This window comes from Sardina pilchardus, chromosome 7, assembly GCF_963854185.1.
Source record: "Sardina pilchardus chromosome 7, fSarPil1.1, whole genome shotgun sequence".
Lineage (NCBI taxonomy): Eukaryota > Metazoa > Chordata > Actinopteri > Clupeiformes > Clupeidae > Sardina > Sardina pilchardus.
This window is the reverse complement of record NC_085000.1, coordinates 3,591,646-3,605,703: the sequence shown is the minus strand read 5'-3', so window position 1 is coordinate 3,605,703 and position 14,058 is coordinate 3,591,646. Positions and strand designations below refer to the sequence as shown.

The 14,058-nt window shown below is 42.0% G+C and overlaps 1 protein-coding gene across 1 annotated transcript; it reads left to right on the top strand.

Annotated features, from left to right (window-relative positions):
• The first annotated feature begins 6,732 nt into the window (after positions 1-6,732).
• On the top strand, positions 6,733-11,525 carry lactbl1a (lactamase, beta-like 1a). Its single transcript, XM_062540166.1, has 6 exons — positions 6,733-6,838; positions 8,110-8,219; positions 8,425-8,582; positions 8,786-9,042; positions 10,163-10,268; positions 10,547-11,525. The coding sequence occupies exons 1-6, from the start codon at positions 6,733-6,735 to the stop codon at positions 11,523-11,525; spliced, it is 1,716 nt and encodes a 571-aa protein (XP_062396150.1).
• Positions 11,526-14,058: the final 2,533 nt, after the last annotated feature.

Below are 14,058 nucleotides of genomic sequence, written 5' to 3'. Positions count from 1 at the left end.
CAGCCAACAGAATAAACCACATTTTGTGGGATGAATACACATCTACTGTAGACTACGCCAAGTTTGGACGAAACCATGCAATGAGCGAAAAGGGGGAGGGCAATGTGTTGCACCAGAAATATGTTGCACCATGATCAACTTCACAATTATAGCGCACAAACCATTGGATTGTTATAAACGACAGATAATATAAATAACTGCATTGATTACTTGCTCGGCTGGTCTTATTGCATTTCAATTGCATCGCAGTGATGTTGGTAGTGATGATGACGATGAGATGATGGTGGTGGATATAATGACGGTGATGATTGGGTAAATAAATAAAAGTACTAAACCTGAAATTACTTTTTCGGTTGAAAATAAACGGTAACATTGGAACATTTTCATTTCATTGCATTGTTATAGCCTTATGCAATAAAATAGATGTGCTACATTAAAGAAAAATAATAACAAAACAACTGCAAAGGAAATAAATAGATAGGAGGATATGGGAGCTGGAAACGATTCCTCTGAAGAGTTAAACGTAAAATGGAAATATAAAATATGTGGGGAAAAGTATTATCATAAATCATCAATTCGACAAGATGATAACTGATCAACTCATAACTCAACAAATATGAAAAGTAAGATCATAACTCATCACAAATGAGTGTGATCGTAACTCAACACGAAACTGCCGCGCAGTGAGTTCTTCACAGTTCTACATCTGAACGTGCCAATTTCAGAAACAGAGCAGCGGACTGGCTACAGCATCATGTTTAGCCTACTCATACACATTTAAGATGGCCTTGCTGTAATATTAAAGAAATGAGGACAGAACTAATCATCCCAAACTAATCAGAACATAAATGCAAAGCAGGACTCCACTTAATTTCAAACATAGGCTACGTGATCTCTTGCGTCTTCCAAACCAACAGGCTACCAGCCACTCTTTTGTGTCAATACTGCCATCTTGAGTTAGAACGCTACAGTGGAATTGGCAGCTACTCGTGTTTGGTCGCTCACCCTCTATCACACAACAAATCAATGTAGCCTAGATCAAATGATCGGGTTTGGTCCAGCTTTGACGGCCGCGGACGATCATTACTGACAGATCGGTTAAGACGTTCAGACGGAGAAAACTGGCCTGCTTCTTCACAAGTGTACACATGATCCCTGACCTCAACCTGAGAAAATCCACTCAGCATTTCGGTCTGAGTGGCTTATAATGCGCGAATTAACCCCTAACTATTAACATTCTGCTGGAAAGCCAGCGGCCACCCACTTAGCGTGGTGAAAGAGTTTGCATTGTTCTGGTTGACTTTGAGAATTAATTCATTTGTAAAGGATTTTTGTTTGTCTCTTTTGTCTGTTATGACCAGGACTTATGCGAAACCAGACCATAGACTTATATTACTACTCATTCATACTCATAACCTACTAATATGTTTTTTTATTATTATTTTTTCTCTCTCTTTTTTTTAAATTCAGACATAGGCCCACTTGACCACACAGGCTATCAGCCCTGCTCATTTTACACATCTAATGAAGTGGAAGTACAACAGATGGGTTGTAAAACAAAAAAAAAACATGATGACTCACTGTAAAAGTAGAGCAAAATACACTGATCTTTTTTAGAAGCCATTGCTGTGTGTAAGAGTACTGCGGATAAGGAGGGGGGTTGAACCACGGGGGAAGAGGGAGAGAGAGAGAGGAAGGGAGAGAGAGCGAGAGAGTGAGAGAGAGAGAGAGGAAATAGAGCAGAAGAATATGGAACTGACATAAAGGAATCTAGGATAATTCAGCCTCAAGATGAGTGAGGGCTGAAAAACGGCAGACCACAGGATCCAGGGGTCGTTCCCATGGAAACCTTTGCCCAGGGAGATCGGCGACCCTCCTGTCTGCTAATGCAAGCAGAGCACAGATTGTAGGTCACATATGGCACCAACAACCCAATCAGGTCTAATCTGTCTTGACTTGCGGGTCATGAATTGAACCATGAAACTGGTTTCTGTTCTGGCTCTTATCACCAACGCTCAGGTTTGTTAATAGATACATGTCAAAGGGGACTTAGACGTGAGGAGAGCTATTGATCAGTTGGCCAATCATTAGTTCATATTGATTATTCCACACGATAAAAATATGTCAAGAGCTTAGTATGTGTTTGCGTGCGTGTGCGTGCGTGTGTGTGTGTGTGTGTGTGTGTGTGTGTGTGTGTGTGTGTGTGTGTGTGTGTTTGCACGTGCGTGTGTGTGTGCACTTGAGCCTGCTTCTGTGAATTGTAAGGCGTGCATGAGCATGTGACTATATCAATTAGGTCTTGATAAGACCTTTGGAGACAAATCAGTGCCAACTAAATCAGTTGTTCATCTTAAGTAACTCTCAAAGAGTCAATCAAAAACTCAACATTTGACACAATGAGCATGTAACATATGTAAAAAGCACTGTACAAAAAATGTGCTTATTGGCAATATGGCATGTTAATAACTATTAATTAATAATTTAATGCATTGCATTGATACTATCAATTTGACAGCACTGGTGTTGCCAGTAGCATATAGGATCCTCTTTCATGGGGCAGTAATTGCCTGCAGGGCTTGGCATAGCTCAACTAGTTGTCTGTCTCTGAGGTATCCATGATCTACAGATGAGTCACTCTATCACTATCTGACAACGGACTTCCTGGCCAAATGTGATATTGTTTTTGAGCGTAATCGGATTAAGCCAGCAGCTGTGTTGCATCTTGTGGAAAATCATTTTCCGTTGCTCTCCTGTTGTGCACATGTGGTGCGCGGGTGACACTGGAGATGAATTAGGCACAAATATACAGAACCCAGTCTGTCTCATATAGACACACATGATCAGTCTGCCCCTCCCTACACAAACACATACATACAGACACACACACACACACACACACACACACACACACACACACACACACACACACAGACACACACACACACACACACACACACACACACACACACACACACAGACACACACACACACACACACACACACTCAATCACACACTCTCAATTAGATTCACACACACACACACACTCAAACGCACATGCGCGCGCACGCACGCACACACACACTCAATCGCATGCACTCAATTACACTCTCTCACACACACAGACACAGACACACACACCCACACACCAATATACCAGTACACCAAGCCTAACCCAACCATCCAGGAAGTTTGATTGTAACACACAGTGAAGTGTGTCTGTGGCTCACAAATGCTGCTGTTCTAAATTGAAAAAATTGACCTTGCCCCCAGAGGTGACACGCGATTTGCTCTTCGAGACACTTGGGGAGATTTGTTGTCTGCTGAGAATACCAGAAAGCCTGGAGGACAAGCAAATATTTCACGAGTAATTTAATATCTAGATCACGGGCATGGCCCTATCGTAATTGTGTGCTGTAAATAGAAAGGGACGAGGATCTTCGAAGACTAAGGTCGCCAGGAGACTCTGGGAATAGAACACCTGCCAAGCAACTATGAATGGCAGCAGGTGGTAGGAGGAGAGTGAGGCACCAATACAGTACAGTTTCCACTTCAGCTATAGCTTGAAGTCCTCTTGAGTTGATGTTCAATGTCATCTCCAGAAAAATAACCTGCCAGCTTAGTCGCTAAAACGTCAGAGACCTTCATGTATTGATCAAGATGTGTAAACTTTTGCATGTGCAGACTTGTGCCTTTTGTAAAATGTGCAGACGGTGTCTATCGTGTGTTGTTCAAGATGTGCGGACCTAATGTGAGATGTTTTAGATGTTTAGTTGTTGTTGTTGTTGTTGTTGTTGTTGTTGTTGTTGATGTTTTTAGATACAAGTTTGTGAGATTTAGTTCCAAGTGTCGGTATCATAACAAAATGGTCAGCATTAGCCTACTATACATAAAAAAAATCAGGTAGGCCTAAATCATATCTAAACTCATTGTTTACCTTGTTTAACAACTGGCCAAGAGCACGGAGCTATAGCAAAATGTCACTGACATACTACAACACCTTAACCGGCCCAATTCCCCAGTCGTTGATTGACCCAAAGCAGGCGGATGGAAAATTGTGAACACCGCAGGCTCAGATGCAGAGGTCAGCTGAACACATGTTGAGGTAGCATTGATATCTGCCGGACCTTCTTTAAGGGTCCAAAGGAAACTGCTGACGACAGAAAATAGCAGCTGTCATTTGGCAGCAGGACAAACTGGTATGAAGGATACATGTGCAGTGTGATTTAAAACTATCGTGCTATTAGCTAACCAAGGAAGTATTTTGTAATGCAATTGATTGACTGTCTTCAGCTATCTGTCCAACTCCGAAGAGAAAGGGAATTACTAGGGGAGGGAGACGTGAATATGCTGCCCCCTATGGGTATTGCTTTGCCACAAGTAATACTTCAGAATAATGCAGTGAGTTTCAATCTTAATGTTTAGCAGCATAAAGGTGACATGTCAACCTTTTTAAAATGTTATGGTTTGTATGATAGCATTCGTTTATTGTAATACATCATTATGAAATTATTATGTTTATTTTTGGTATTTTACTATCTTGTATTACCAACATTTTAAAACTGTTCACTGTTCATTTGAACAAAAGTGTCTGCCAAATTCCATAACCATAATCCATAACCATAAAATGTATTTAGACAATAAATTATGTCAAATATCATTCAACTGCTATCTGAGCATCCTATCTAGTGTTTGCCTATATTTGCCAGCATCTATACATTTATTTATTTATTATAAATTATTATTTATACATTTATTTATTTATTTATTTTATTAAAATTTCTATTAGTTTCTAATATTTTTATGATCATGTAAACAGGCCTGCTGAGAGCTTGAATTCTCATACGTTATCATTCTCTCAGAACACAGTGGCACAACTTTGCAGTAACCGCGTTTTGGTGCTCCAGTCCAAAGTAAATATTTAAGAATCCACCATATGTGGGGCGGGCAGACAGAGGCACTGTAGACGCGTCTTGTGGCGTAATGACCCAGAGTCTCTCTTGTAAGCAGCTGGTAGGCGTGAGAGGAGTGCTGGGCGTCGGTGAGATAGTGGAACTGGCTGAGCGAGCAGTACATCAGTCCTGACACATTTACAAGCCTTTACTGCAGGCTGAGCCCTGCATGGGAAAGAGCCCTCTGCTACAGTATATGGCGAGATATGTTGAGTCATAAATCAGTACAGTATAGGCATCAATGACTTACTCTATGGGACCCAAGCTAAAGCCGGATGTTTGAAGTACTTATTGATGTATAGACTTATCTTTGACATGTTCGGATTGTGGGAATCAAACAATGGTTCCAATCACATTTTGTAAACGTTGAACATTCAGTACTATGGTCATTCAAACTCATAATGACCAGGGGATCTGTGTTTGTAAGGATATTACTTCATCTGAAAAAAGATTTGCCTTTACACAAGTTCAGTAGTGACATGTACTGTATAAGATGAGCTTTAAGATTATTTGACATCGCAATTTGCCAGAGCAACAGTGTTTGTATTATATTTCAGGCAAATGTATATGAAAATATATTTTGGTATAAGCAAATTTCTAATTTCCACAGGGTCATGTCATGTGGAATGTGCAATGTACTCAGTAATGTAGGCTATACTATCACTATTGTGTCTTTGTTGAGTACATCATTATATGTAAATGTAAAACACTGATAACTGCTGGTCTACATCCCTTCTACAAACATAATACTCCATTATGAAAGAAATGTGTAGCTGATTGCCAGCCACCACCCAGTGCAATGTTGTTGCTGAGCAAAATGAAGGGAAAAAAGAGAAAGATCCTGTAAAGCTAAATAAAGCTTTAAGCGTAATTGAAGCTTTGTTCATTTGCACACGCGGCACGCGAGGAGAATGAAGTGAATTGATTTCTAATGCCTCCCCCGCGTCGCCATCAGGATTCCCTCTGAGTCTGAGTGTGGGCCTCCGGGCTTTAGTCGAGGATATCCTCAGATTATGACGTGACGGGCCACAGTTGGTGGAGAGGAAATAGAAATGTCAGTGGAGAGGTCAGCACAGAGATTAAACCATTGGCAAGTGACCGAATGGCTGGGGACTTCTCCTTCACAACTTTCAACCTCCACAAGCTCTTGTAATGCTCTTCTGACAGGCAGCATTTCTTCAGTTTCATCATTTATTATCTTATTCATTTTCAAATGAAACTGAAATAGGTGCGAGATAAGGAGGAGAGGAGATATACACTTTCCTGAAAGAAGACAAGAGGAGGACACTATGATGTGCGAGGAACACTGGGGCTATCTGATCGGCCTCTTCTAGTGCTTTGTGGTAAGTTAGCTCAGTACATTTTAGTAGTATTAAATGGCACTTTAACTTTGTGGGATATTGCTCTCTATGATGCCAAACATAGTTTTCGTTGCCATGATGTTTTTTTTTTTTCAGTTCGCAATTGTTCTTGCCAGTGATCTTCATTGGTTTTAAGTTGTATCTTAGTGTGTTTTTAATGTAACGGATAAGGGTTCACAGTTACTGTTATTTTGCATTAAACTATAAATGAATTGTGCCATGCAAAAGAAAAAGGCCAGAATAATCATTATGATATGTCTGTGTTTGAGAATATCCAACCGCACACTCAAGGAATATGTGTGGTAGCCTATAGCCTACACCTTCCTCTGTGAGTATGACCCATATTAAAAAACAAGTTCCTGTTTGTTCTGTGTTCTCCCGAAAGCCACCTGTGGCCGGTTGGGAGTGCCAAACTGAGAAGATGAAAGTGAAATGGACTAAGCTGGGTCTGGTCTTCTTCCTGCTGCTCTCTGTCGTCATGACAGCCTGCTTCCTCTGGCAATACAGACAGCCCAAGCTCCGCACGGGTAAGAGTCATGAACTGTGAACACTACAGGGTGGCTTAAAATAACTCACAACACACAGCCCTGCTCTCACACATCTCTACAAACCATGAGCGATGCTTGGTGAAGGTACAGATTATGTACAAGTGAATATGTATACAATATGTAATGTTTACAAGAAAGTTTAGAGTTCCTTTTGGGCACGGGTTCTACTTTTTTTTACATTTAGCATTTTGATCTCCTTATGCTTAATTGATCATTTGCGGGGGATGGCTGGGGATTACACAAAGCTCGACATAGTGGCTCACAGCTTACTGCGCACAGCAAAGCCTGATTATCAGCAGGGGGTGGGAGAGCGTGGCTAGAACTCACTGTAAGAGACACCACGGTGGAAAGTATGATCAGATCAAAAGCACTGATCATCGTTTCCGACCGAAAAGGAGCTCACCAGTTACTTCCTTGATTGATATGTGGCGGCCGCTTACAGTATACTGTGCCGGGATATTACCAGGGAAAGCAATCATGATGATTACAGTGCGATTACATTAAGATGATATCTATATTTATACTATGTGGTATTAAAAATCATATCCAGCCTAGGCGACATGATCTACATGGCTATATGAAGCTGTTTGATGTCTCCTACAGTATAGTCACGCAAAATAAACAGCAAACCTGAGATGCTACACAAGTAACTCTTCCATCTTGAAGGAGATCACTCCAATGTGTGATGACAGTGCTGCAATACTTCAGCTACTAGAGCTACTTGTTGGGACGGGACGGGATTCCAGTGGAGAAGATGTTACTGTTTAACATAGAGTTTTCACCTCTTGTAGTACCGTCACTATCAATTTCAATTTCCATTTAATTTCACTTAAAGAGCGCCAAAACATTACACATGTCTCATGGCGCGTTACAGAGTGTTAAACATTCAAAGAGAGCCCATGAGTAACAGGGGCAAGGAAAAACTCCCTAGAATTGGAGATACATATAGGAAGAAACCTCAGACAGATCCACGACTCAAGGGCCCAACCCATCTGCCTAGGGTCAGTTACAGTAGAGTAGAGTCACTACAGTTGAGTATGCGCTCTGACTGCGATACTGATGAGCCTGGCTCTTTTGGCGTTGCTGTCAAGCTGCAGGGTTAGTACCCCAGAGACCTGGGGTTGGGGTCACTGCTCTCTCTCCCTTCTCTACACCACCTGTTTGGATGGGATGGGATTCCAGTGGAAGAGATATTACAGTTTAGCATAGAGTTCTCACCTCTGCCTGCACGTGTGAATTCTCCTTCCCAGTGGAGGAGTTCATGGTGAACGATGCCCCAGAGGAGGAGATGTGTCCTCGCTTCCCAGAGCCGGTGCCCCTGCAGCACCCCATCCCCATCCTCAAGGAAGCCCTGGAGAAGGTGGGAAGCTGCGCCACTGCAGATATATACCCTGATGATATTGTCACAGTTCAGTTGTAGATATTTTGTCGTAATTGAAAAGGATGCTTTGAACACTTTGAAAATGTGACTGAATTTCAGCAATAATACACGCCATTTACGTTGATAAAAAATAATATTTGATCTTTACCATTTCATAACGTGAGGTTCTGACTTACCAAAACAGGTGGATGGACTCCTGAGACAAAATATTAATGCCACTCGCCTACCAGCCATCTCTGCCATAGTCATCTTCAATGACTCTGTGTTGTGGAATGGCCACTTTGGGAGAAGAAATGCAAGTGATCCATACTCCGCACCACCAAATGAGTACACAATGTACAGGTAAGAGCTGTTTATATGAAAGTGTTTGTATGTTGTGTATGTTGTGTATGTTTTGATGTATGTGTATGTACATGAGTGCCTGTTCATGTTGGTATACAGTATGTATGGATACGGATATGCCTACTGTATGTACAGTATAATTAGAAAAAGCTCATTATTTGCCGCTAAAGAAATGGTCTACCTTCCTTTGTTTATGTCTACAGAATCGCTAGCTTGTCGAAGATATTCCCTGCAATAATGCTGTACAAGTTGTGGGAAGAGGGCAAGGTGGCCTCTCTTGATGACCCGCTTGAGAAGTATGTGGATGATTTTACCATAAAGAACCCACTGGGAAAGAGCGGACCCCAAGACTCTGACCCCAAGGCCAAAGCAGATGGATCCGCTGGATCCGCTAACAAACTGGAGAGGAAGGCCGGCACCTCCTCAGTGACCCTGCGGAGGATGGCCAGCCAGCTTTCTGGTAAGGAAGAGCTTGCGTCACTCAAAAGGTGTAAAAGTCCTATAGCCCTGAAGGGTTTTTACTATTGTCATTTTAGTTAAGACTTTACTTAAAGTCTGGATTCATAAATGTATAAAACATGGTTATGGCCATGGTTATGATTATGGTTACCGTATGCTATTTGGCAGACGCCTTTGTCCTAAACATATTCATAAATGTTTGATAAATGTATTAATAATCTATTGTAGCGACGGACATACGTCTACATAACTATTTATCAATAGACAATATGATAGACAATACTATTGTTATGAAAGCTAGGCTGGACTCTCAAAGGGCTCCATGAAGACCACTGCTGAGTTTGACATCAGGCATACATGTCATCTGTGTTATCATTAAGAGGAAGAAGAAGCTTCATCATGCATTCTGATACTTCAAGCATGAATAACTATATGCTGTACAGTGTAACAGTTTTTAGAGCAGTCATATGTACATTGGTTGTACAGTATGTAAGTGATTGTACATTATGTACATGTACACACACACACAAATGTGTATGGAACCTATTGCTTCATCCTGTTATGGCTAAGTGTTGATGTCAAAAATAACTGTGTTTGAACATAGAGCCCCTTTGCTCCACTTCCTGAATACACCTAACAGGGCCTGGGGTCTTGCCAGAGGATTAGAGCTGAAAACAGCCTTACCTGACTGCTTTCAGCTTATTTTAGACGTAGTGTGTGCTTAAATAACCCACAGGGATATCCTATAGCCATGTAGAAAGCCTAGGGCTGCCCCAAAGGCAACATGGGATATACTGTACAGTACACATACAGAATATACTGTGTTTAAGAAGTAAGGTATGATGACACTCATGTCTGATGGAATCTCATTTTTACAGGTGTTAATCAAATTAAAAAACAAGGAATTTGATCAAATGATCACAGTGCTGTTTCCTGTACATAAAATGTGATCAAAACTGTTTTTTAGTCAAAGAAAAACTAGTTGTATAACACGATACCAACATTACCTTCTTTGAAAGGTTGTGACCTTTTTGATGGCTTTACAGCTATGCAAGGATGCCAAGTCTTTGTCTAAGTCAATGTGCCCTAAATGTCTTTTTCTTGACATATTAAACCCGCAGGATTACCCAGGCGCCTCAGGTCAACCACCTTACTCTGGCGAGGTAGCACCCAGGCTGCCATCGGGTTACTTCAAGATGACGTCCTCGTGGCAGACCCAGGAACCAAGTAAGAGGAACCATTTTAAGTTCTGGTTCTTAGGAGTTTTAGCCTGTAATGGACAGGAGAGTGACGAGCAGACAGATGAGTGAAAGAGAGAGAGAGAGAGAGATGGGGAATGGGTTAGGGAAATGGTCTCCGTACACAATGTGGAGCTGCTCTCTGATACCACTGTCATCACACAGATAAGAGACTATCTGTGTGATGACAGTCCATTGCAAGAAAGTATGAGAAAACCTTCTGAGTGCCCATCTGATGCCCCATGTCTTGTTCTCCCACCTCTGCAGATGCCACTACAGCAACCTGGCCTTCTCTCTATTGGCACATGTCTTGGCGGAGAAGGTAGCGGGCACCAAGTACCAGCGCTGGGTCACCGAGAACGTCCTGAACCTGCTGGGCATGGAGGACACGGGCTTCGACATCACGCCGGAGGTGCAGAGCCAAATGGCCGTGGGGGTCTACGCGAGCGGTCAAACGGCGCCGCTGTACGACCTGGGCTGGTACCGTCCCTCGGGCCAGATGTACTCCACGGCGGCAGATATGGCCAAGCTGGGCATGGCGCTGCTGGGCTCGTACACGCGGCGGCTGCTGCTGCCCGACACGCTCAAGACCATGCTGACGCCCACGTTCCGCTGCGACAAGGGCTACTTCGCCAACCAGACGGGCACGCCGTGGGAGGTGAACGACCAGCTGGGCTACGAGGTGGTGCGGAAGGCCGGCGAGCTGGACGGCTACTCGGCCTCCTTCTCCTTGGTGCCGCGCCTCAAGCTGGGCCTGGTCATCCTGATGGCCGGCGCCAAGCCCAAGGACGAGGACTTTGTCTCCAAGACCTACAGCTTCCTCATCCCAGCCCTGGAGAATGCCTTCCGGGAGGCCCCCCGAGTCCTCAAGCCTCCCCCCAGCACGAGCCCGTACGAGGGGTTCTTCACCTACGGCAACATGACGTTCTACGAGATAAGGGCCGGGGAGGACGGCGTTCTAATCATGCAGCAGTTCGGCCCACAGCTGGACACCATGGTCCCAGCGAAGTACAGGACTATCAGGCTCAGTTACCTGGAGGACAGGGTGTTTAGGGTCGTGTTTGAGAAGGAGTACCCCTGTGTTCTGAGAGTCAATTCGGCCTCGGTCTCCCTGGAGAACCAAGACAGGCAACTTTTCAATTTTTACTCTTTCAACAGAAAGGGGCTCTCACCTGGCTTTGATGCCCCTGGACTCAACACCTACAGGGTTGTCAGAATTCCTCGTAAGCCATTTTTCTCGAAATAACGTTTGCACAGGGCAGAACTTGATGGTGGGAAAGAGTGACCTCTCCATGATAAATGTGTCAAATCATCTGCAGGTCAAGTGTTATCAGAAGTACTCGTAAACCTTTCTTTTGTGTTTGCAAAGCACTTAACACAGAGGAAGAAGAACCTTCCTGTGATAAATGCGTCAAATATTGAACAACTGAGGAATATTTTTCAACGCAACTTCATTTATCTTACTATGGTTGGAACGGGAAACTATTGGAACGGCATTTTATGGGTTTGCACCAGTATGCATAGTTTTGCTTGAGATATTGCTAAACCGAATTTAACTAACCGGAAAAAAAAACCATACGAACAGAAATTGGCATTGCTGTCCCAATATTCTTTCAAGATGTCATTAACTGCCTTTTGAATTATTATTTTTTTTAATTGAAGGTAGAATTTCAATGCCCATTTTTTTTGTGCCATGCAAACTCTGGTATTTTGCAGTACCATAACATGGCCTTATTCAATTATCACTCTTGTACTGTATGAAAGATTTCTTAAGTCAGAGAAAGTGCCTCAATCAGAGTCTTGAGTGGTTCTTCATATAGGTACTGAACCCTGTTTGAAGGAAATGTATAGTTTAGAGCCATTAGTCAGAAACCTAGTATTATCGGCATATGTAAAGGCATTAAGACCAAATTCTGGTTCCCTGAACTATACATCAATATAGGGGATTGGTTAAAAAAAAGTCTGGCTTCAGAAAGCAAAAGTCCTGCCACATTGGTGTTCCAACCATTGACTTCATCAGCTGATTCTACAACAGGTAAAACAGGTAGATCAGCTCATCGTGAAATCACCTGTGTTAATCACACAGATAGAATCAATTCATGGCAGGACACACACACACACACACACACACACACACACACACACACACACACACACACACGCGCGCGCGCGCGCCGGCGCGTAAGAATGGGTAAGAATGAGAGTGATCATGTAAATAAATGTATTATAATGTGTGTGTATATAATAAAGAAGGATACTTATGTGTATATTTGCCCCTTTCTCAGGTTTTAAGTTTGAATATGTGGCATATTATCATGACACAAAGTCACATCCTCCTTGCACACCTTCCATCTTACAGTAAGATAATCAGACACACACACACACACACTCTCTCTCTTTCTCTCTCTCTCTCTCACACACACATGCACACGCACGTGCACACACACACACACACACACACACACACACACACACACACACACACACACACACACACACACACACACACACACACACACACACACACACACACACACACACACACACACACACACACACACACATCCAGGAAGTTTGAAGTTTGTTTTTGTGTATATCAAGAGGCCTTCCCAGAGTGATTAATGTGTTGGCTTTGTTTAGACAAATGGTCTGATATATATTGGCTCTTTTCCACATTCACAAAACAGCCTTGAAGGGCAAGGGTCAAGTAAATCTGTCTTCATTATTGCTAGACAGCTCTCTTCAAAGGGAAAACACATTTTCACTTTGACACGGAAATTGTGACAATGTCTTTGTGTTGTGTTGTGTCTGCATTGTGATTCAGATATCGTCAAAACACCTTACCTTTCATAGTGTGTGTTTTACACCACACTTACGGAAACATATCCGCGGCCTGACACCTGACATTTGAGGATTTAAAAGGTCTTGTGCAGACAACTTAAACACACTTCTAATCCCATATTACCAGCTTTACCCTGAGTGCTGACAGACAACAGCGTCTTCACATTCTCATCCTTTAGCAGTGATGAGGTAAGGTAACACAACCATGTTTCTCTAAAAGTTATGACAGGAGGTTGGTGATAATTATTATTCATGATGATGGACTTTATGGACTTTATGAACTTGTACAAGTTTTTGAGAAAAGAAACATATTTGCAGAAAGATAAAGAATTATTGACCTAGTTAATAGATCACTAAGACTTTCTTTTTTTTAAATAATTGTTTTCTATTTTATGAAAGTTAATTACAGAGGGAAAATAAATACACACATATGTTTGAACTTAATTCCTCTCTAAACACATACATGAGAGAGAATCCCGTACCTCTCACACACAGTCACCCACACACACAAAAATAAAAAAAATAAAAAAAAGATCACTAAGAGTAAAATTGCTTTAGAATTTGTTTTCGTTCATATAGTGCATTATGAAAATGTACCCCAATATTTGTGGTACATTTTGACAATTAACTGTATTAAAGAAAACAAAAGGTATGACCAAACGATACTGAAGATGGAATATGTTGACAATTCTATATACAATTTATCTTGAATTGAATTCAGATGTTCAAACAAAAAGATAGACTTAGGGAACTAGAATGATGGAATTATGAGTGGTGTTGATTGAGTAGAGGACAGTGAGAGAGTGATAAGGACAGAAGATGAGTTAACTGTCTGTACAATCAAATCATCTTACACAATAGTCATATTGTACACTGTGCACAATAGTTTTTTTTTATCTCTTTTCTTTAGAAACTATTTTCAGCATGTTGTAAATTAT